Source organism: Mastigoproctus giganteus, chromosome 3, assembly GCF_048544385.1.
Source record: "Mastigoproctus giganteus isolate SK-2022 chromosome 3, ASM4854438v1, whole genome shotgun sequence".
Lineage (NCBI taxonomy): Eukaryota > Metazoa > Arthropoda > Arachnida > Uropygi > Thelyphonidae > Mastigoproctus > Mastigoproctus giganteus.
The window spans coordinates 145,212,310-145,238,485 of NC_143577.1; the positions used below are offsets into that span (position 1 = coordinate 145,212,310).

Sequence of the window (26,176 nt, forward strand, 5' to 3'; positions counted from 1 at the left end):
AACTTCCACACATCTATTCTACAACTGTCTTTCCTCAATTTGAATCTATGACCCCTCAAGTTCTTAATCTGAGCAAGTGGAAGTATCCTGTAAGTTTTGACCCTGCTCAAACCATTCAAGGCCTTATACACCTTGATCAGATCACCTTGCAGGTGTCTAAGTCTCCAGATGCTGTAACTTGCATAACTTAAGCCTTTTTCTGCATAAGCGCACCCCTTTGTCCCTCTCACAAATCTTATTACCCTTCTCTGTACTCATTCTAGCAACTCTACATCCTTCCTAAAATGAGGCCTCCAGACCTGTATACAGTACTCAAGGTATGGCCTGACCATTACCTTATACAAAGAGATAATGACTTCCTTGTCTCTGCTAGCAAAATTCCTACATATCATTGACAAAACTCCATGACCTGCTCTGACAACCCGTCTGCGCTGCTCAGAGAAATTCATATCTGACTGCACAATTACCCCCAGGTCTCTTTTGTTCTCCACCTCCCTGAGTGTAGTACCACATAGTATGTTTCTCTTGAGTTACTGCTACCCATATGCAGTATTTCGCATTTGTCAATGTAAAACTTCAGTTGCCACTTCTCAGCCTATGTGCCTAACTTTCCTAGATCCTGTTGCAGTAGCATACTGTCTTTAACAACCGTGCCAACCTTTGTATCACTTGCAAACTTGGACATTAAGCCTGAAATACCTTCATCGATATCATTGATAATTACACAAAACAACAATGGGCCCAGCACCAAACCCTGGGGGGATTCCGCTAATAACTTTAGTCCATGTAGAGCAGTGTCCAATTATTACCACTCTCTGCCATCTCCCACTCAATCATCCCTTTATCCATTGCAGCAACTTGCCATTAATGCCATACCACTCCAATTTGTACAGCAGTCTTCCATGTGCAACAGTATCAAAAGCTTTCCTGAAATCCAAGTATATGATATCAAAATTATTTTTTGCATTCAGTTCCTTTGTGATCACATCATAGTATCCAATCAAATTGGTCAGACAAAACTTCCCCTTAACAAACCCATGCTGTGTCTGAACTCTTACTGCTGTCTTGTCTAGGTGATCCTGTATCACCTCTTTAACCACTGACTCCATTATTTTCTCCGGAACAGAAGTTAAACTAACGGGTCAATAATTATTTATGTTACCCTCTGAACCCCCTTTGTGAATTGGGGATACATCTCCAGTCCATGGGGACTTCCCTTGACTCTAAGAATGCTCTCATAATTATGGCTAAGGGTTTGCTTACTTCCCTTGCTGCCTCCATTATAATTGGATAGATTCCATCTGCCACAGGTGACTTTATGTTTAATTTGAACATTTTCTCCTCCACTTTGCTCTCAGTTATTACAAAATCACTTAGATCTCTGTTAGAGTTTGATAAACTTCTTGCATTCCCCTCCTTGAATAACTCCTCATGTGTGAATATAGATGCAAAATACTCATCAGTTTATCAGCTACTTGAGCAGGATCATCAATAGTCGAACCATCTATGCTAGGTGGACCAATCTGATTCATCCCCTTCCTTCTAGAGTTTACATAAGAACTCTACTGTTTTTCTTTGTGTCCTTTGCCAAAGATTTCTCGTAATCTGCCTAATCTCCTTTGTGATTTGATTACAGACTAGCTTATATCTGCCATAAGCTTCTGTGTTGCCTTATATTTTGAGCAAGAAGAACACCATCAGCACTGAGCTTGCGCAATCCATTCAGAGCCTTAAAGAACTCACCTCGCAGGTGCCTAGTCTCCATATGCTGCAATTTGTGGGACTGAGGCTTGCCTTGATAAGACCACCATTTCATTCCCTTCAATCTTGATGCCCTTCAGCCTAATTATTGCTTTTGTACAAAAAGTTGTACAAAGGCAATAATTAGGCAATAAAAGGCAAAAAGTTGGCTGCCTGTCTGCACTACTCAGAGAACTTATAATTGACTGCACAATTCTCCCCCCCCAGTGTTTTTCATTTTCCATTGGTATTGGTACAGATGTTTTAGGGCACAAGGGCAACCGGGATCAAAATGTGCCTATACATTTTTCATTACCCTGAGTGTAGTAGATACAGTTAATATATTAATCTGGGATTACCCATATACAGCACTTGTCAATGTTAAACTTCAAATGGCTTTTTCTCAGCCCATCTGCTAAATTTTGTTAGATATTGTTGCAGTAGCTTACCCTGATTACTATCATTAAATCACCCTGCCAACCTTTGTATCACCCGCAAACTTAGACATTAAGCCTGATAAACCTTCATTAATAGCTTTAATAAATATGGAAAACAACAATGGTCCCAGCACTGAACCCTGGAGGCCTCCACTAATAAATAAATTTGAGAGCAGCATTCTGTTCCTCGTGTGTTTCAAGTCCATTTTTATGTAGGCAAATGCTGAATGGGCATAAACTTGACTGATTGCCAAGGTCACACCGCGTGCACGAGTCAACTGCACAGTTTCTGTGTGATGCAGCTTGGTCTTAAATTCCGCAGCTCTGTTAGAAATAGTAATCAGGACGGTTAGTCATGAAAAATTATGATCATTCTTTATTGAACAGCCCTCATACTTAGTTCATGTAGTGTTTCCTCAACAACTGAGACTATGTGCTCTCTTGCAATGTTGTGATGCAGTAGCCATCTGGACATTTTCAATCAGCCCCTTTTCTGGTTCATTTCTCAATTCAATTTCTATAGAACTGAACTTTTACTTTTTATTATCCAGACAGTACATTTTCCCCAGTTTTTCCACAAAGGAAAAAAAAAGCCTTTCATATAAAAAAAAGTGATCATCCTACACCTGCTAGCAGAATTCATGGATTATGCCTTCTCTGGAGGTAGAGATGTGCTGTGGTGCAGCTCGACTAGAAATAGGAAGTAGTGTGGTTGTTCATGAAAAATTATGATCATTCTTTATTGAGCAGCAGTCATAGATGCAAAATACTAATTCAGTCTGCCACCAACCTGAGCAGGATCATCAACAGTTAAACCATCAACATGGGAAACATTTTTTGTTAGCCTACAATATTTGTATAATAAATGTACATCTTCCTTTCAGAAAATTTAGTTTTGGGAAATCTCTAAAATTTCCCAGAACAAAGTAACATTAACTACATAATTTTCCAACATACACCAATATAAATTTTTCAGCACTACAAAAATGTAAATGATTCAGCACACAATACAAAATATAAATTCTAATTATGAGAAACAGTTGTTGCAATGTTAACCACCAACACGCCAGTTTATGTGAGACTCACACAATATGTGCACATATTACAAAACAAACCAGGACTGCTTCTCTGGCTGAAAGCAAACAATGCATATGTGCTTCCCACATACAAAAAAAATAATAAATAAAATAATATTATTAATATCAATTTCATTTTTCAATTTGAATTACAGGTATCCTTAAATTATTCCCGAAACTGGTTCTATCCAGGTGGACAGAACCAGTTATGCAAAAATATATGCTACTGTATAAAAATGCTATCATATAGCATTAGTAGAAGCATATGATGCAAGTAAGCAAGCTTATGTAGCATCAGCAAAAAAAAAAAAAAAAAAAATTCACACATCCATTCCACTAAATATTTGTCCAGTTCCTCGAATTTATTTAAGCTATCAACTTCTACGACAGATGTAAGTTTGTTCCAGCAATCAACAACCCGCTGGCTAAAGGCAAATTTCCGCATATCTATTCTACAACTATCTTTCTTTAATTTGAATTTATGACCCCCTCAGGTTTGCAATCTTGGGATGGGAAAGAATCCCACCAGCATTGAGCCTGCTTAACCCATTCAAGCCCTTATACACCTCAATCAGATCACCTCACAGGTGCCTAGTCTCCAGATGCTGCAATTTGCAGAACTTAAGCCTTTCTTGGTAAGACTACCCCTTCATTCCCCTCGTCAATCTTGTAGCCCTTCTCTGTACTTGCTGAAGCAACTCTACATCCTTGCTAAAATGAGGCCTCCAGACCTGTATGCAGTACTGAAGGCATGGCCTGACCACTGCCGTGAGTACTGCATACAGGTCTGGATATCATTTATAATATCCATGACCTGCTCTGGCAGCTTGTCTGCACTGCTCAGAAAACTTCATATCTGCCTGCACAATTACTCCCAGGTCTTTTTCATTTTCTACAATCCTAAGTGTAGTACCACACAGTTTGTACGTTATTCTGGGGGTTACTTCTACCCATATGCAGTACTTTTCATTTGTCAAGGTTAAACTTCAGTTGCCACTTCTCAGCACATCTTCCCAACTTTTCTAGATCCTGTTGCACTAGCACACTGCTATTATTGTCATTAACAATCCTGCCAACCTTTGACATTAAGCCTGATATACCTTCATCAATATCACTGATAAATATACAAAACAGTGGGCCCAACACCAAACCCTGGGACTCCACTAATAACAGTAGTCCATGAAGAGCAGCATCCATTGATTACCACTCTGTCTTCTCCCACTGAACCACCCTTTTATCCATTGTAGCAACTTACCCTTAATGCCATACTGCTCCAATTTGTACAGTGGTCTTCTATATGCAACAGTGTCGAAAGCTTTCCTGAAATCCAAGGATATGATATCAAAATTATTTTTTGCATCCAGTTCCTTTGTAACCACATCATAGTATCTAATAAAATTTGTCAGACAATACTTTCCCTTAATAAACCCATGCTGTGTCTGCATTATTACTGCAGTCTTGTCTAGATGATCCTGCAATGCATCTTTAACCAGTGACTCCATTATTTTCTCCGGAACAGAAGTTAAACTAAGTGGTCTGTAATTACTTGTGTCACCCTTATATGCTGCATATTCTGACTCAAGTTGACCTTTCAAACAAACAAACAAGCAAACAAAATAAATCCAGAGAATTCTAAGGTCACTCCTTTATCCATCCAACATTTCTCGTGAACCCGTATCCCTCCTGGAATCTTCTTTTTTGCCACCATTTAATTTTCTGAAAATGATCAGTTTTACACAAAATAATGCTTACTAAAACAAAACTTTTGAGCCTGTCAGTTTCTTGTGGCAAACAAACCTCCATATTAAGGAAAGTGTTTACAGAGGAACCAATTTGCACTATAGTACTAAACAGATAACAATACCTCAGTTACATAAAGCCTCTCACATACAGCATCAATAAGAGTGATGTCACATTGACTATGTATGCAGTAAGTTGTGACAAGCTACATAAGAGAATGCTGTATACGATTACTGCTTTCTTTGCAGTTTGATGTGTAGTGTAATAAAACGTCACCATGTGAACTGTTAAAAAAAAAAAAAAGAAATAATTAAATTAACAAATATACAATGAATTTTAATGCAGATTTGATAGTAATATGCCACTACATGAGGTGCAAAAGATGACTGTAAAGGGAGACTTAAAGTTTAAAATTGAACTTTGCAATGTTATTCATTAATTTAACAATAAGAGATAAAAATAATTTTATACTAATATATTTAAATTAATTTAAAATTTATTTTATATAAAATTATTTTCATATTTCAATAGTATCAGTCATACCAAAAAAAAAAATTACTTGGGTGGGTGGCAATGGTGTACTGCTCACACCAACAGGGGGGGGGGGATCAAATTATTTAGTGCTATACTTCAATAAGTTTAACACAATATGAAGGAATACTAAAATTCACATAGCTAAACACACACGCACAATACGTTTTCCCGTTGTAATATATGAGATTCACTTTATTTCCTGTTAAAAAAAAAAGTCTCACATTGGGAATATCACATAACTAGCACCTAATCACACAGAGAAAAAAAAAGAAATTAAAAAAAAAAAAAATCACTGATATTCTAGTTTCAACACAGTACATTTAAAGTATGTAACAAAATAGCAATAAAATATCAAGCTTACCAAGTGGTGGGCTTGGCGATGATAAAATACTAGTATCTAAACAAAGAAACAAAAACAAGCAAAATTTATTGTAGAAATAAAATTTAGTTACCTAAAGGTATCACATCTAAATATACTTCTAGAATAACATTTCAACTATTGTAAATCAAATTCTTAAGGATTCTTTAGAGTTTTAATTGTTCACACATGAACAAGAAAGGTATTCACTGAAAAATCATGCAAAGTCAACTAATTAAAACAAATTTACAGAAGTATGCACAGCAGTGTATGTTGTTCACCAATCATTTTTTTGGGAAGATAACAAAAAATATTTTAAAATGGGACACTTCAAAATTTTATTCTTAATTCTGATGCTATACTAGAAAACAGCTTCAATAACAGTTATGTATATATAAAACATATCTCCCAACTACCTTCTGGCCAAATCTCAAGGTAATAAAAGCAAGAAAGATCAAAGGGAAACCAGTACTCTATGGAAAACTCACATGGTGAGTGTATTTTTCACAATTTTGTCATGGATGATAGCTAGTCTTTTTTTTTAAACAGCTATATTTTTCAAACTAAAAACTATTTTACAACACATAAAAAGTAACTTCTATATTTCAGGGATACTAAAATTCATGCTGCCATAATTTTATGAGATAAATTTTTTATTTTTGGTTGCTAAGATATACTAATGCACACACTAAACCAGTGACATGCAAACCATGGACTTTCTGCTCATTACATGTGCCACAAATCAGCTACATATAAAAAATAATAATAATACCCCATCACACCAATTCTCTGAGAGGTGATTTGTTGACTACTTTTCTCTAGTATTTCTGGAAGCTAAGAATATAAGTGCTTATTGCATGAAGTGGACTTCATATGAACAGACATTTTTTTAAGTTGCATACTTTGAAATGTGAAAGGCAAATTTTAAGTCTAGGAATACCTTTATTTATTGATCACAATGTTTTATCACTGAGAATAAAACGAAATAATATTTTAATATTTTGTTTATATTAGAAATATGTTAAGTAATTAGGAACACATTTGCGCGCAGCTACTTTGTCAGAATTATCAGACTGTAAACAGTTAAGTACATTATCTCAAAGCAGAACCCCAATAATCATACTATGGCAGTTCTAACCAAGTGTTCATGAAATATATCTGCCTGATGTAAGCTTCAGTTCTTCATGTTCTTCACTTTAAATCCAGTCAGTGCCACACCCAATTAAACTCGCAACACGAAGCAGAACCAATAAAAAGGTAATTACCATTGTAGTAGTATATGTTAAAAAAAAAAAAAAAAAATTCCATTCAGACTCTGATCTGAATTTCATTCAGATGGCTGAGATCAGAACAATTTACAACTTCATTGTAACTGTTTTACTGCAGCTGATTTACCAGAGTAACAAAGAGCTGTGTACTTTTTTTGTGGCAGTATATGGGCTTGATCTTGCAAATAATCAAATTTGTACCTACACACCCATAGGTCCACAGTCAACACAAATTACCAGTTCTAACTGATGAATAAAATTTACCTTTTTGAAAGAGAGGAACCCAAGCAACAAAAACAGGTCTTGGTGGAAACTGACACATGCACTTCAGTTAAAAATTTGTAATCAAGATGGCATTTCAAAATGCTGAGTATACAAAAATGATTGGCTGGTGAAGAGGCAATGGAGCCATATTTTGCCAATGGTTCTAATGATATTGGAACAAATTAGTCATGTAGTAATGAAAGTAATCCTGACAACTCTTTATCAAAAGAAGTCCATAGCATTTTGAATAACCATAAGCAAGTACTCTTTTTTTTTTTTTTCCTTCAAACAGGCCTCTGAGGTTGGGTATATTCATACTGTGGATTTTAGTGTTTTGCACCAACCTTACGTAGAAATAAAAACACAAAGGAAACTGGACTTTTAATAACTGTGTTTATAATAAATTATAATAACCTGTATTTACAATAAATTTAACTTTACGATAAACTATACATATAAAATATTAAAATCTGCTACATTAAGAACAATAAAATGCATTAAAATATACTAAGTTAAAAGCGATAAAAAACCATAGCTTTCAAAGGCTCCAGCCTTCTTCTTCAGCGGTATTTTCTTATTCTGCAGTACATCTTTAAATATCAGCAGGTTCATGGTACTCATCACGTGTTTCATTCTCACGCATTCCGTTCTCTTGCGTTGTGGAACCGGAAGTGGCTCGAGCGGGAGTCATACGGAACCATTCATCCCTTCTGAGGATAGTGGCCTCAAAGAGGGGATGAATCCGCGTACCTCTATCTCTATTAATGTTGATTGTAGAACAGATCCGCAAACTCTCGAGCCACTTACGGTCCCACTTCCGGTTCCACAACGCAAGAGAACGGAACGCGTGAGAATGAAACACGTGATGAGTACCATGAACCTGCTGATATTTAAAGACGTACTGCAGAATAAGAAAATACCGCTGAAGAAGAAGGCTGGAGCCTTTGAAAGCTATGGTTTTTTATCGCTTTTAACTTAGTATATTTTAATGCATTTTATTGTTCTTAATGTAGCAGATTTTAATATTTTATATGTATAGTTTATCGTAAAGTTAAATTTATTGTAAATACAGGTTATTATAATTTATTATAAACACAGTTATTAAAAGTCCAGTTTCCTTTGTGTTTTTATTTCTACGTAAGGTTGGTGCAAAACACTAAAATCCACAGTATGCATAAGCAAGTAGTTTTATATACTGCAAAACAATAAACTGGAATACAATAAAAGGTAGATAAGCAAAATTTCTTATCTATCTTTAAGAAATAAGCCCAACGTGAGGCTTATTTCTCATTACCCTGTTATTCAGACAACTGGATAACAGAATAATTTCTTCCAAGTCATAGTGCAAACATTTCTGTAAACTCAGATGCTGAAATAGACTTAATAAAATGTAATTCTATATTACTGTGGAGTTGTTACAGCAAACAAGTTGAAAAACTTGTTCTTGAGAATAACTATTAGTTCTTTAAATTCTATTAGATTGGAAGAACAAACAGAATTTTACTCGCCTGAATAAGTTGGCTTCAAAGCCAACTAATGCATGTGAAATTTGAGTTTTTGGCATTGCTTATGTTGAAGGATAACAGAATCTCAGAAGCAGAAAATCTCTATTATAGATATAATTTAGTACTGATAACTCTCATTTCACCATTACTCAGAAGAGCAATATCAAAAAATTGTTTTTAATTACTCCTGCATTTTGCACACAACTCCAAGGCTGCTGAGATGACACGCTAAACAAAATAAGGCCAGCAGTTTATGCTTAAAAAGGATAAGTGCACAAGCCATGCTTTGAAAAAGATCTGTTTTAGGTGGCACATGCCAAAGGAAAAGGGATGTCCAATTTGTGGCTCACTCCTTTGCACTGCATGGCGTGCAGCCATGTAAGTAGCAATCAAATGTTATGGCATCCTCTGAATTCAAAAGTGGTGTGTGACAAAATGTACCTTCACATTCACTTGTGAAAATATCTGTTTTTAATATTCAATTTTGCTATGAGGTGTGGCAATTAAGTTCCTGAACTGCTGCTGCAGATTTTAATGAGTTTGAAAATAAACAGAAGTGGTATGTTGTATTTCAAAACTCCAACAGATGGTGGTACAGAGATTGTCCAGTAGGATGACAGGCTGCAAATGTAACAACCAGTTTCATTAGTTGCATTAATGTTCCATTAGCACATTTTGCAATAGAGCAACAAATGAAAATCAAATTTTGCGTTAATTGGAAAAATCTGGCACAGAAACATGAAACGCTAAAAACTGTTTAAGGTGATGTATCAATGTAACCACTTATACCAATCAAACATGTACCCCTGTTTGAATGGCATAAGAGGTTCAAAGATGGATGTGAGGATGTTTGCAATGACCCAAGAAGTGGGCACCTATCAAACTCCCAAAATGAGGACAGAGTGGCAAAAGTTCTGGAAATCATGGAAAGATATTCTCATTTGACCTGCAGAGTGATGGCTGATGACTGGATATAAAAAAAGAGACAATTCATCAAATTCTGCATGAAGATTTAGGGAAAAGGATGATCTGTGCAATTTTGTTCTGCACAGCCTCACAGATGAGCAAAAGCAACGAAGAGTGACATCATGCAAAGACTTTATTCAGACTTGTCAAAAAAATCCTCTTATTATATTGTCACTGGAGATGAATATTTCAGTACAATCCACAGATGAAGTGCCAGAGAATGCAGAGGACTTCAAAATCAAAGGCCTAAAAACTTTCATTCACGGAAGTCCAGGATCAAGACTATGCAATTTGTGTTTTTCAGCAAACAAGGTGTGATTTGAAGAATTTGTAGATGATGGGGACTGAGTCAATGATGTGTTCTACAATATATATATGCTCCAAAGACTAATGAAGTATATTTCTCAGGTGAGACTGCAACTGAGAAAAAGGCAGCTAGTTCTAGCTCAACAATACCCCCATTAATTCCACACTTAGTGAAGTCATTTCTGATGAAACATGGCATTATAGCACCAGTGGACTTTTTCCTCTATCCCAAGGTGAAAACTGCCCTCAAAGGAAGAGGTTTCAGGATGTTGAGGACAAAGAAAGAATTAACTGCAAAACTGATGGTCTCTTTGGACACCTTCACTGGCTCCCTTCAGAAACTTTCAGATCAACTGCATTCAATCAGGTGGCAATTACTCTGATTAAAAATAAAACCATTTATCAGCCTTTTCGCTTTGTATTCTTTGCCCCAGGCAAAGGAACTTTATTGCCACACCTCGTATATTGCTTTAGTATTAGAATTAATGGTGGCAAAAAATATGTAAGAAAGGAAACTTATACAGCATCATCCAAAAAAAAAAAGAAAAAAACCAACACTTCTGATATGACCTGTCCATCTCTTCTAGGAGTAGTGGTATTAGCAGCAAATAATGCAAGCTTACATAGCATCATTCAAAAATAAAAAAACTACACACTTCACCCATCCATACCACCCAGGAATTTGTCTAGTTCTTTGAATTTATTCAAACCATCCACTTCCATAACAAGAGATGGAAGAATGTTCCAAAAATCAATGGCCCACAGGCATTTTTGTAGATCTATCTTGCAACCATCCTTCCTCAACTAGAATTTATGCCCGCTCATGTGTGTAGTCTCAGCAAGTGGAAGAATGCCATTAACAGTCAGCTCATTCAAACCATTAAAGGCATTAGACCCCTCAATTAGATCCCTCCACAGGGGTTACTTCTCTCCAGAAAATGAAATTTGCAGAACTGAAGTCTTTTCCAGGTAAGATCATCCTCTTGATCCCTTCACAAATCTGGATATACTTCTCTGTACCCAATTCCAGCAGATTCACATTCATCCTAAAGTGAGGCCTCCAGACCTGTATACAATACTGAAGATGAAGCCTAACCATGGCCTTGTACAAAGGGATAATCACCTCCTGATCCCTGCTAGCAAAGTTTCTGTATATCATTCTGAATAACCCAATGAGTTGTCCTAATAGCATCTCTACACTGCTCAGAGAAATTCATATTTGATTGCACAGTTACCCCCAGTCTTCTTCATTTTCCACTACCCAGGGTGTAGTACCACATAGTTCATAAGTTACTCTGAGATTACTGCTACCCATATGCAGTACCAAACATTTGTCAATATTAAACTTCAATTGCCATTTATTGGTTATTGGTCCACTGACCCAATTTTCCTAGATTTCATTGCAGGAGTTCATCCTGAATACTGTCATTGACCACCCTGACATCATTAGCAACCTTGAACATTAAGTCTGATATTAGCATTAGTAGAAGCATATGATGCAAAACGTAAGCTTATTCAACATCAGGCCAAAAAAAAAAAAAAAAAAAACCTTCCTTTGAATTTATACCCCCACAGGTTCGTAATCTTGGCAAGAGGAAGCATTAAGCCATTAGAACTAAGCCTGCTCAAGCCAATCAAGGCCTTATACACCTCAATCAGATCACCACAGGTGCCTAGTCTCCAGATGACGCAATTTTCAGAATTTAAGCCTTTCTTGTAAGGGCACCCCTTTGTTCTCCTCACCTTATAGCTCTTCTCTGTACTCGCTCAAGCAACTCTACATCCTTCCTAAAATGAGGCCTCCAAGCCGTTTCCAGTACTCAAAGCGTTCCTAAACCATTGCCTTATACAAGGATAATGAGAGCTTGAAGGACAGGGTGGATACCCTTGAAGGATTTAAATTCAGGTGCCCCATCAAGCTCTCTCAGCTGCCCACATCAATGCCAGAGCTTGCACTTGAACGTCACGCAACACAGCGGCAACCCCCAAAGGAACTAGTTGTTGTCGGTGACTATTGTCAGGGAAACAGGGAACATATTGTGCAAAAAGGATGGGCGCAACAGGACCAGGTTATTTCTGCCAGGGGCAAAGGTTGATGACGGAGCAGATATCATATTTTAAGGGCACAAAGGGTGATATTGTTGTACACATTGGCACTAATGATATTAAGAGTAAGAGACAGGCGGAATTACTTAACATGTACAGGTCAATGTTGGTGGCAGTGATCACAGTGTGCTGAAGTGGGATTTACTCAAAAAGGTAACTACCATAAGGGGTAAAGGGAAGGGTTTTTTGCTTTCGTAAAGGTGACTACAGTGGTCTGAGACAGTATTTAAATTTCATACAGTGGGACCAACTGATGATGTTACCAACAACAAATTAAAAATGGGAAGCATTCAATGAACTTATCTTGGAAGCTACTAGGCTTTTCATACCAACTCAGAAATATTGTTCAAGATTTAGGCCTAAATGGATGTCAGATGAACTAATAGGACACATGGCAGAGAAGAAAAATGCATGGGATACATATAAATTAACAGGTGACACAGAAGCCTATGATACAGAAGCTGGTCTGTAACCAAGTCACAATGGAGGTTAGGCAGGCAAAGGCAGATTACAAGAAATCTTTGGCAATGGATGAAAAGAAAAACAACAAAGAGTTCTTGACTTATGTAAACTAGAAGGAAGGGGTTGAATCAGATTGGTCGACTTGATATCGATAGTTCAACTGTTGATGATCCTGCTCAGGTAGGTAACAAACTAAATGAGTATTTTTCATCAATTCACACATGAGGAGTTATTCGGGGAGGGGAATGCCAGAGGTGTGTTAAACTCTAGCGGTAAGCTAGATAATCTTGTAATAACTGAGAGTAAAGCGGAGGAGAAATTGTTGAAGATAAACACGAGAAAGGCACCTGGGGTGGATGGGATCTAATCCAGTTATATTAAAGGAGGCAGCAAAGGAAGTAAGCAAACCCTTAGCCATAATTATGAGAGCTTCCTTGGACTCAGGGGAGGTACCCATAGACTGGAGATGTGCAAATGTGACTCCAATTCACTAAGGAGGATCAAAGGCTGACACAAGTAATTAAAGACCTGTGAGTTTAACTTCTGTTCCGGGAAAATTAATGGAGGCACTGGTTAAAGAAGCACTGCAGAATCATCTAGACAAGACTTCAGTTATAGTTCGGACACAGCATGGCTTTGTTAAGGGGAAGTCTTGCCTGACCAATTTGATTGGATACTATGATGCAGTCACAAAAGAGCTGGATGCAGGGAATAACTTTGATATTATATACTTAGATCTTAGAACGGCTTTTGATACTGTTGCACATGGAAGACTGCTGCACAAATTGGAGCAGTGTGGCATTGGAGGCAAACTGCTGCTATGAATAAAGGGGTGGTTGAGTGGGAGAAGACAGAGAGTGGAAATCAATGGACACTGCTCATTGTGGACTAATGTTATTAGTGGAGTCCCTCAGGGTTCAGTGTTGGGTCCATTATTGCTTTCTGTATTTATAAATAATATTGATGATGGTATATCAAGCATAATGTACAAGTTTGCAGACGATACAAAGGTTGGCAGGGTTGTTAAGGACACTACTGACGCTATGCTGCTGCAGCAGGATCTGGAAAGGTTGAGCAGATGGGCTGAGAGGTGGCAAATGAAATTTAACATTGACAAATGTAAAGTACTACATATGGGAAACAGCAACCCAAGAGCAACAATGTATCAATTCTGTGGTACTACACTGACAGTGGTAGAGAATGAAAAGGACCTGGGGGTAATTCTGCAGGCAGATATGAAGTTCTCTGAGCAGTGCAGATGGGCTGCAAGAGTAGCTCATGGTGTCTTGTCAATGATATACAGGAATTTTTCTAGCAGGGATAAAGAGGTGATTATTCCCTTGTATAAGGCAATGGTCAGGCCACACCTTGAGTACTGTATACAGGTCTGGAGGCCTCATTTCAAGAAGGATGTAGAGCTGCTGGAACGAGTACAGAGAAGGGCAACAAGATTAGTGAATGGAACAAAGGGTTGCTCTTACGAAGAAAGGCTTAAGTTTTGCATATTCAGTGTCTGGAGACTAGGCACTGGCGAGGTGATCTGATAGAGGTGTATAAAGCCTTGAATGGTTTGAGCATGCTCAATGCTGATGGGATTCTTCCTCTTGCTCAGAATAATCACCCGAGAGGGCATAAATTCAAATTGAGTAAAGACAGATGTAGGATAGATGTGCAGAAATTTGCGTTTAGCCAGTGGGTAGTTGGTTGGTGGAACAGACTTCCATCCCTTTTTGTGGAAGCTGATAGCCTAAATAAATTTAAGGCTCAGCTGACAGGTATTTCGAACGAACGGAGGGGTGAAGTTTTTTTTTTTTTTTTTTTGGCTGATGCTGCATAATCTTGCTTTCTTGCATCATATGCCTATGATAATGCTAAATAAATAAATAAAATGGTAGAAGAAACAAAATAGAATCTATTTGCTTAAAGGCTATTTGGATATAATGCTTTGAGGAATACACAGATATCGCCTTGCCACGGAACACTTGGTACCCGAAGACAAAGTTGGCTGTAATCAGTTCACTGTGCTATAAGGTACTAAGAAAGAAACTTGAGAAAGAAAATCTGGAACTGAGCCCGAACAGAAAGTAGTGCAGCACAGCAGAGAGTTTTGAAGCATCTATGCCTCTCATTTTCATGCAAGTTCCACAGATCTAAAATTCATATGGAAGAAACATGCTGTGGCAAGTGATAGAACTGTCTAACAAAGACTTGTGATAAACTCTGTTAGCCCCTTGCGATGATTAGTCTAAAAGCACATTAGCATACATCAATCTCTTAAGAAGCCCTTATTGACAAAATCCACAGGAAAAAAAATGACTGAGCTAAGGAAAATATTAATTGGAAAACTGATGGAATATAACAGTCCGTGATTAATCCAAATTTAATCCAAGGATAAAATAGTAAATGTACTATCTGATCTGTACTAGATGATATTAAAATTCAGTTAGATTTAACGAAACGTACCCCTGAATGTATTCAATAAACAGTATATTTCCACTGAGCCAGATGATTAGGAGATGCATAACAAGCAAAAGAGTGGGCAGAATACAATGTAAATGGTACTGTTAATGGTGACTATTAAAAGTTTTAAAGGAGACTTCTGCTCCTCACCAGAGACTTCTTTTAAGGAACAGAAAATTGCTTTCTATCATGAACTGTGGATCATGCCACATTGCACATTTAGATTAGTAAATTACACAATCATTTAATACTATTTCGAGCATGCTAATTTTAACTTTTTTAAAACGAGTGTTTAATTTTTTTTTAATCCTTAGGTGGAGAATTTCACGCAAGACTGCAATATCCATCCTTATCACGACCAAGAAATTTGATCTGGGCCTGATTGGAAACTGCAGGAGTGTTAAGGAACAGAAAAGTGTTGCTTAAAAGCCATCAAACAAGATAACATTGCAACAAACCATTATTCATGTCTGGTACCATGAACCAAGCAACAATTATATCAAGAATCTGATACACTCCAGGCCAGACAAGTGCAAGGCAGTAATTGAAGCTTGTGGCCCAACAAAATACTAATCCATTACAGAACACTTAATGGTAACCCAAATGTATTTGTTTGTTGTTGGTATATTTTTTTCTATTTTATTACAAAATGTTAATTTGAAATACTAGTCACAGTGGAAAGGCATTTATATGGTGGGCACTGTATTTCCATGACTATTTGTAAATAAATGTCTAGTTTTTTTTTTTTTTTAATTAGCCATAACCTATTTCTCAAATATCTTGCAGCAAATCTTGAGACAACAAAGCAAGTGAAAACTATACACATATGGTTTAACTGCAGGGGGAAAAAAAACCCCTTAAATATGTAAATCTTAATGAAATGCTTCCTACCCATTGAATCGGTTCCATTCTGTTCATGGTTGTCACCGTCTTCACTCATGTAGCCTGGAGGTGGTGTATCTAAAAAAAAAAAAAATATATATATATATATATATATTTGTGATAAACTTTCAGTAATAATTGTCATAATATTTTAGAACACATTTAATTTTAATTATTTGAAAACTATATGCACTTTTGTGTTCATTTCTGTTTTGAGCATGCTTTGTTCCTTCTAAGCATCTGAATGTTGGCAATCAAGGCTTGGGCTTGTACTCAACATTAAAGATAACACGGTTATCCCATTGGTCAACATGCTATCTTCTGAACATCTGCTGTGACACCAAGTGATATCACTAAAAGATAACTCTGGCATTTAAGATATGAAGTGAAGAACCATCATGTTTACTTGCAAGGGAATAAGTCCAAGAGAGGAAATAAGAGAACAAGATAATGCTACACGCCGATCATATAATTAAAAATTCTAAAAAAAAAAAAAAATAAATAGTACAAAATGAAAATGAGTATTGATATTAATGCACAAATAAACAAAAATTAAGTGAAATTATTATTATTTTTTTTTTTTATGTGAACCCCAAACACGAAAGGTATTAGAACCTATAGTACTGAGTACCGTGCTTGGGTTGGAGGTTGAGAAGACAAAGGAAGATATTTGTTGACATTGGACTTGAACTTCTGTAGATTGTAATTTTCAGGAAATACGTATGAAGGAAGGTTGTTCCAGAAAATGGCAGTTGAATGAATAAATGAGGAAGATGAAAAGTTGGTTCTGTGGGTTTGAAGTTGGACAGTAAATGGATGTTGGCTGGTGGCGGCACGTGTTCGGACTGTTTTGAAAGAGAGAGCGGGAATTATAGAAGCCAATTCAGAAGAACAGTGCCCATGGAAGTATCTGTAGAAGAGGCATGCAGCAGAAACAGTGTGTCTATGAGAAAGCAAGTGGAGAGACTCTGTTAGAGATGAATCATTACTTAACCTAACTGCCCTCTTCTGAATGGAATCAAGAAGCCTGAGAGAGGTTTTGGGGGCACCACGCCAGATGTGGGAACAATATTCCATGGCAGGGCGGATTTTCGATTTATACAGAGTGAGCAGCTGTTGGGAAGAAAAGTAACACCGAAAGCGAAAAAGAAAACCAAGTTTTTTAGATGCAGAGGAAGCAATATTTGTAATGTGCTTGTGCCAAGAGAGATTAGAAGTCAGGGTAATCCCCAAAAGAGATATATCATTTTGCCTTGAAATCGGAGTGTCACTAAAGATAAGCATAGGAGCAGAAGAATCCTTTTTGCGAGATATAAGACAAGACTGAGTTTTAGAAGGGTTGAAATCAACTAAGTTGTGTTTGCCCCACTGGAGAATTACCTGAAGATCGGCATTTAAGGAATTTGGCAGCAGATTTTCGAGAACTTGAAGCTGATTGAGCAGGACAAAGGTTTCTCAAAATGGAAAGTTGAATGCAATGTGCTATCATCGGCAAAACTATGGATAGGATTTCCAGTCAATGGAAGGTCATTGATATACAAGAGGAAAAGAGTGGGGGAAAGAATGAACCTTGGGGGACACCGGCATTAGTGGAGCAGTTAGAAGACAGAGAGCCATCTACCATCACCCTCAGTGAGCGATCAGAGAGAAAACTGGATAACCAATTACTAAAAACAGTTGGCAAACCATAAGATGGAAGCTTGTTTAGAAGACCTTTATGCCAAACACGATCAAAAGCCTTTGAGATGTCAAGAGCAACTACTTGTGTTTCACCGAACCTTTCCACTGAATTAGTCCATAAATGGGTAACATAAGCCAGAATATCACCAGTGGATCGACACTGACGGAATCCATACTGGGGATCGTTGATCAGACGGAAGGTTTCTAGGTAGTTTAAGAGTTGGCGGTTAATTGATTTCTCCATTACTTTAGAAAGAGTAGAAGTAATTGCAATGGGACGATAATTGGATGGGAGGGATTTGTCACCCTTTTTGCTGGATATGAGCAAATTTCCAAGCAGAAGGAAAAACACATTTGGAATAAGAAAGTGAAAAAAGGTGGTAAAGAAGGAGTAAGTTCAGGAGCACAGGTTTTGAGAACAAGTGGAGAAATACCATCAGGATCTGGAGCTTTCTTAGCATCAAATTTCATCAAAATCCTTCTGATATCCTTTTGACGGAAGACCACAGGAGGCATTGAATGGTGCATGTTAGGAATGGTGGGAGGTGTTTTAACAAGATCATTAATACATGAGCTGGAAGAAAAATGGGATGCTAGCAGGTCAGCTTTATCCTTGGCTGAAGTGACAACAGAACCATCTGGTTTGGACAGAGGTGGGAGCAGATATGGGCAAAAGTTGTGGCCAATAGCTTTGGCAAGAGACCAGAATGCTCGGCTACCATTAGGGCAAGAAGCAAGTTTTCTACTCTTAGCCTGTTCAAACTCTAGTTTGGACTGATTAACAACTGCTTTACAATTGTTGCGAGCTTTGGTGTAGGCAGAAAATGAAACTGAAGAATTAGAAACAAGCCAATTACGATATGCAACATTCTTCTCTTGGACAGCTTTAGCACATTTATTGGAAAACCAAGGTTTAGATAAAGGATGAGATTTTAAAGTGGAGTGTGGGATAAAGGATTCCATTCCTGCAAGAATAATTTCACTGACACGATCTGAGCAAACGTTGACATCAAAAGTTTTGAAACAGTAATCCGACCAAGGAAAAGAAGAAAAGAAGTCTCGCACGTCATCCCATTTTGCATTCTTGTAATGCCAAACAACACGAGGTTGGGAATAGCCATGAGATAAAGGTTCCATTGGAGAAGAGACAATCACCAATTCGTGATCTGAAGTGCCTAAAGGACCTCTCACTTTGACCTTGTACTTAGAGAAGGGTTGTTTGTGAGAAAAAGATCAAGCATATTGGCTGTATGATTAGGATTGTCCGGTATTCTTGTAGGAAAATGAACAATCTGTGCTAGGTTATTAGTAATTGCAAAAGCCTCAGCATCTCGACCTGCTGGGTCGGTGTGACTAGAAAACGGAAGCCAGCTGGAGTTGTGAACATTAAAATCACCAAGGAAAATTACCTAACTGTTAGGATAGTTGGAATGGAGAAAGTCAAGTTGCAAAGAGAGGAAGTCAAAGAGCTCCAAGTGATTAGTGGAGTCGGGAGAAAGGTAGAGACAACAGATGAATTTGACACAATGAGGTAGAGAGATTTTAAGCCAGAGAAGATCAAAGAGAGGAGATTCCAAATTGCCAAGTCTCTGACAGGGAATATCAGAACAGACATATGCACAAGTACCACTTTGAGGCGAAAGGAATCATACAGCAAATAATTTGGACATCTGAGATGAGCAGTAGTTGAAACAACCGATAACTGAGATTCAGTCAGAAAAAGTACATGGGGTTTGGAAGACTGCAAGTGGAAATGGACATCGTTGAGATTAGAAATGAGACCACGTATATTTGTGAAATGAATTAGGAAGTCCTTCCGAGATTTAGATCTTTTCGCAGATAAGCTTGCTCTATTATTTTGACAATTCATGGTGTATTCAATATTTAGAAAAAGTGGCTGAGACATGCTGTATGAAGTAATGAAATTTTTGGATATGGCGTACATGTGGGAAGAATATACCCAGATCCTTGACATAACGTGGCCTCGACAATGCTCCCCGCATACACACTACTCGGATTCCCTCCAGTCACTATCTGGCAGAGTAGATGTAGCAAGATTATACACTAGCTGATCCGGAAGCCTCCTAGAGAGTTACCAATAGGTTTGGTCTGGTGTAGTAACTAGCGGCCGCCCTGTGAACACCGTTTTAGAGCTGTACCCTTGAAATGTAAGGAATATTTGATCTCGCCACGACATTCATCATAACCTCAAAAATCATCAATGCATGATGGAAGAGATAGGGAAGGGTTGGCCAGACCTTAGCTCTAGAGACTAAACATGGGTTCCACCACTTCAAGCCTCCAATAAGCAAAGTGGTGGTATTTCACAGGTTGATGAGAGTCATCTACCACCTAGTGCTGCCTGGTAACATAGAGGGGCGGCATTCCTCCATGTGGTGTGGGCGCCACACCTCGACCCCTGTTTACGTTGGTTCACACCTGGGTGGTCACCCACCATGTACTTGTGCATGGAGGTTATAGCCAGGATTACTAACAGTCCCACCATCGTGAAGGTGCAAGCAGAGGATTTGGCTGTCATATACCGTCCGGACTTTGCCGAAATTGGATCCACTTGACTTGAGTGTCACCCGAATATCAGTTCCATCAGCGTTTTAGACTCCCAGGCAGCAAGTACAGCTTGTCTGGCATATCTGAGAGAATTTCCGCGACAACCTCAAGGACCCTTGAGGACCCTATGCTGTAAATGATTAAGTAATAGTACCAGTAACTAAACAAGACAAAATGTGGAAGCATGTAAGAAAAGGATGGATAAACAAAATATCGAAGGAAATAAAATCCAGGGCAAGGTTGAAAGGAAAACAAATTATGACAAAGCATAAATCCGTTCAGATGCATTCTTTTAATACTCCTGTCATTGTTGTAATATAGTTCTAGGTACACTGGTGACTTAAACTGTATTGAGCTAAATATATATTATGTTTGAAATTGTGTGTTCTGTGGCTGATTTTTCTCTTTGCTAGATGAAAGAAAACATGCAACCCTCACTTGACACCAACTAATTGAGCTATGCTACAAAAAAAGTTCATAAAATTCCCTACATCACTGAGTGGATTTGAACTCATGCCTTTTTCAACAAGTGCGGGAAGGAAAGTGCTTATATTCCAGGACAGCCACATTAGGGTCAGAAGATTTACAAGTGGTGAAAATATAAATTACCAATGCTTTTCAAACCATGCTCCAGTCACGACGGCTCTGTGGGGAGGTGCATTGTCCTGCTGGAAGAGTCCATGAGTGCACGATGACCACGAAGGGATGCAGATGGTCTGCAAGGATGGACACATAACCAGGACCGTTCAGATGCGTCTAGACATAAGAGGTCACAACGTGCACAGTTGAACATGTCCCACCTGCCTGAACAGTTCCTTGTTGACATGAGAAGTGCATAGCTTCTTGCAGTTTCTGCCAGATACGCACCCTCCCGTCCACTTGAAATAACTGGAAATGGGACTCATTGGACCACGAGACCCATCTCCAATTATCCAAGGTCCAGTGCTGATGTTCTTTCACCCAGTTAGTATTAACCGCATGGTGCAAGAAAGCCTACGGCTTATGCTGCACCAGCCAAAAAAGAAAAAAAAAAAACCCCGAATAAAACAATGATTAAAAAATAATAAAAATAAATAAATAATAATAATTAATAAAATAAAAGAAAATTGAACCTATTATCATATGCCGCTTCCCTCACTCGAAGGTACTATCCAGATGACCTTTGAATTTCCCCAAACTATCAGCCTCTACCACCCATATAAGCAACTTATTCCAGTAATTTATAACTCGCTGGCTAAAATAAAACTTCCTGCAGTCCAATCTAAACATTCCCCCCCGTAATTAGAATTTATGTCCCCTAGTTCTAGCATTATTTATAATCTTGAAAATTTCTTCCTCATTCATTTTACTGATGTCTCTCAGAGCCTTAAACACCTCAATCAAATCTTCTCTAAGGTGTCTAGTTTACAAACTCTGCAACCCACATATTCGAAGTCTTTCTTCATAAGGACGCCCTTTTGCCGATCTCACCAGGCGAGTTACCCGTCTTTGCACCCTTTCAAGAAGCTCAATGTCTTTCTTTAGGTGCAGTCTCCATACTTGAACACAGTATTCCAAGTGTGGTCTAACATAAGCCTTATATAATGGGATTATCACCTCCCTATCTCTACTTGCAAAAGTTCGATAGATCATCGATAGGACACTATGGGCCTTCCTTGCAACCTGTTTACAATGCTCAGAGAATTTCATGTCTGACCGTATCGTAACACCGAAGTCCCTTTCCTCCAGTACTGGGTTTAGCTGAATTCCACCAAGTGAATAAGTTATTTTGGGATTACTGTTTGCAAGGTGTAATACATTACACTTTGTTGGATTAAAGCATAGCTGCCATTTTTCTGACCATTCCTGAAGTCTATCTAGGTCTCTCTGAAGAAGCTCAGGTTGACAGTGATCATTAACTACTCTACCAATTTTATCATCATCTGCAAATTTAGACTTCACGCCCTCTATCCCTTCATCAATGACATTTATGAAAATTAAAAACAACAGTGGTCCTAATACTGATCCTTGGGGAACCCCACTTCTTACATCAACCAAATCTAAATCTGAGGAATAGCCATTTATCACAACCCTCTGCCTCCTGCCCTGAAGCCATCCTGCTATCCATCTAAGCATTTTCCTAGTGTTTCCAACCTGTTCCAGCTTATAAACCAACACCTCGTGTGGGACTGAGTCAAAAGCTTTGCTGAAATTTAAATAAAAAATGTCGAAATTATTCCCTAAATCCAGCTCGTGAGTGACCCTTTCAAAATAGCGAACCAAATCTGTTAAACATGATTTTCCCTTTAAAAAACCATGCTGAGTATCCTTGAGAATTTCAATTTTAACCTAATGATCCTGAATTCCAACCTTGATCATTGCCTCGATGATTTTCCCTACCACTGAAGTCAGACTGACAGGTCGATAATTTCCCACTTCACTCTTAGAGCCACCCTTATGTATGGGAGATAACATTGGCACTTTTCCAATCCAAGGGAATCTCCCCAGAGTCTAGTGATGCTCGCATAATTAGCCTCAATGGTTCAATGCACTGATTTGCCGCCTCCCTTAAGATTATAGGGCATATTCCATCAACTTCAGGAGCCTTACTGGCCTGTTTTTTTATTAAATAATCTTGTGAAATTTCAATATCATTAATTACATATTTTTCAACTTCGCTCCCACAATTTCCACTGCCACAAAAGGTTTTTCATTTGTAAATATTGATGCAAAATAACTTGGGTTCATCTGCAACGGCAGTTGGTGTATTTAATACTATCCCCTTTCCCTTACGTAAAGGTCCGATCTGGTTTGTCCTGCTCTTCTTAGCATTTACATATGTGAAGAATTCCTTATCCTCCCTCTTTGCTCTGTTTGCTAGTGATTTCTCATAAACTGCCTTTGACTGTCGAACCCTTTCTGTGGCTCTATTATAGATCATCTAGTAACTGTTATAGGCTTCAGTACTTTTTATTGCTCTGTAACCTTTCCATGTCAACTTTTTCGGCTCAAGTAATGTGGCAAGTTCACTATTCATCCAACTTGGAACCCTCCTTGTGGAGTATTTTTTAATGGTAAATACGCATTCAAGGCATTTGTGATTAATGTTTTAAAAGCATACCACAGTTCAATTGTATTCATTATCTGTGCGATATCTACCTAGATAACAGAGGCCATGTAGTACCTTAAGGCATCGTAATTTCCTTTTCTGAAATTAAAACCCATTCCTTTGCCTTTTACTACTGCTACCTCTCTCATCATCATCCACAGTAGAACTCCATGATCACTTCCTGTTACTGGTTCCTCTACTGTCAGCCCTGTTATGCCATCTGATTCATGGGTGATGATGAGGTCTAGGATATTCTTTTCTCTAGTACTTTCCCTGACATGTTGATACAAATAACAGTCATCTAGTTGATTTAAAAATTTTGTTCCCCATGTCAAGTTTCCTTCCCATTTACTCCAATCAATTAGAGACAAATTGAAATCAGCCATAATAAGACATTGATGTTTACTTCCCCATTTCATTTGCATGTAGAGGCTTTCGTCATAATCTTCACAATCACCCAGTCTGTAGATTACTCCTACTCGCATTATACCTTTGTTTCTGTCTATCTCACACCATACAGATTCTATACTAGCATGTGAAATGTCTGAATCCGGGAAAACTATCGTCGCACTCAGGATGGTTCTGATAAGAAGCATTACCCCACCACCCCTTATATCTACCCTATCCTTCCTAAATACATTATACAAGCCATACTGAAACTCGTCGTCCCCAATTTCCGGGTGGCACCACATCTCCGTAAGCCCTATTATGTCCGCGTTACTTGTTTTAACCAGCAGTTCGAATTTGCTCATTTTATTGAAGACACTTCTAACATTATTATATAAACAATTAAGACTTACCATTCTTGTATATTTAACAATCCTAACACAACCTTTGAAGTTTTTGAGGCTCACTTCCCTGGCATTAGCTACCCGCTCACTTGAAACGTTTCTGCCCCCAGAACATCTAGATAATATGTCCAGTTGGGGTAACAGATAAGAACTCTTGAGGTATGTGCAAGAGTTACTTTGACCAATATTATCAGATAATTGCATGTCAGTATTACCCACATCCCCCCTAACTAGCAGTTTTCCTGAACCTTTAAGGTATTCTCAATAATACTGGCAAAAACGTTTGCACCACCTTTGTTTAAGTGTATCCCGTCTCTACAAAACAAATTCTTTCTACCTACAAATGTGGCCCATGCTGATAGAAATTTCCCCCCTAAAGCCTTGCAGAGTCCTTCAAGTCTTGAGTTAATCCACAAGGCTTTTAACATATAATCTCTCCTACCGTGTCTGGGCAGAATTGCAGACACACAGACATTGTGGCCCAGCTCACGGCATTTCCTCAGCATGGTCCTGTATTTTTCCAACAAATTGTCAGATCGTGTACGTTTAATGTCATTAGTCCCCACATGAATAATAATATTCTCTTTACTGTGTATATAAAGTGCTTAGCATCATAATACACAGCCATTTCTGAATAAACAGAAAATTTTTAAGGTGGCATCGTTTTAGGTTATATCTCATATTGTGAATGCCTTCACAACGAGTTGCCATGATATTGCACTACTTCGAATAAGTAACGCTTCACCTAAGGAGAAGACTAGTGTTACTTATTCTCAGATAGGTACCACCACCCAGACAGCACTGTTTCAGGGCTATTTGGCCCTTCGTCAGTGAGTGGGTAGGTACCCAAGTGATGCAATGATGGCAAAAACAGTTATGAGGTATAACTCCACAATATGAGAGATGCCTGATGGTGTATGATGTATTTAGGTGAAGCGTTACTTATTCGAAGTAGTGCAATATCATGGCAATTCGTTGTGAAGGCATTCACAATATGAGATATAACCTAAATATGAGATATAACCTTCTCCTTAGGTGAAGCGTTACTTATTCGAAGTAGTGCAATATCATGGCAACTCGTTGTGAAGGCATTCACAATATGAGATATAACCTAAAACGATGCCACCTTAAAAATTTTCTGTTTATTCAGAAATGGCTGTGTATTATGATGCTAAGCACTTTATATACACAGTCTAAATTTGTTTGCAGCTTGAGGCTCTAGCCCTAAATGCGCCTTATTCTCTTTACCTCCCTTAAAATCTGACAATCTGTTGGTGACATCATTAATAGTTGCTCCCAGCAGACATACCTTGGTTCTACTCCACCTATCCTTATTAAAAAAAATATTCCCCGTTTCCCTGACAATGGAGTCTCCAAATTAAACAATGTCCTTTTTAACCAGAGTAGTTTGCAGTTGGTTTTTCTGTTTTGAGGCCCGAATCGGGTGTGCATCACTTGGTAGATTGCTGGAGTCTTGAGTCCCTGACGAGCTCCCAGATGCATTATTCTTGAGGGCAAGCACACGTTTTTTCAGGAACTCAAATTGTTCCATCAATGCACCAAAGTGTAATTTAAGATCAGTGCACTCCTTACATCAATCACAAAGAAAAGAATCCCCAGGTGAGCTATGATTAGTCACCAGGTCAACCTTGGAAAACATTCCACAGGTTCCGCAACGGATTAAATCATAACTCACCCATAAATCACCATCGGCTATTTCCGTGTGAGTCACGATACCCTGTGACGTGTTTAAGGCAGATCTCGTAACTACCATTATAAAATTAGCTAAATTTCAATGAAAATTAACTTTAAAAAATTATATCTATAATATTATTAACATCAAACTGTTACAGGAAAACCTATAACAAAGTAATCCAACAATATCTAAATAAATCAAATATTTAAAAGCACTAATCAACAGTAATCCAATCTACTTAACTGAGGA

The 26,176-nt window shown here is 38.0% G+C and overlaps 1 protein-coding gene across 2 annotated transcripts in view; it reads right to left on the reverse strand.

Annotated features, from left to right (window-relative positions):
- Positions 1 to 26,176, reverse strand: part of LOC150088305 (SMAD family member 3-like) — a 176,411-nt gene that overhangs the window by 67,699 nt on the left and 82,536 nt on the right. For both annotated transcript variants that reach the window (XM_090370695.1, XM_090370696.1), the window contains 2 exons: positions 16,114 to 16,182; positions 5,889 to 5,924 (listed from right to left, as the gene is read on the reverse strand). In XM_090370695.1, the coding sequence (XP_090226821.1) occupies positions 5,889 to 5,924; positions 16,114 to 16,182 (105 nt within the window). The remainder of the gene's footprint in view (positions 1 to 5,888; positions 5,925 to 16,113; positions 16,183 to 26,176) is intronic.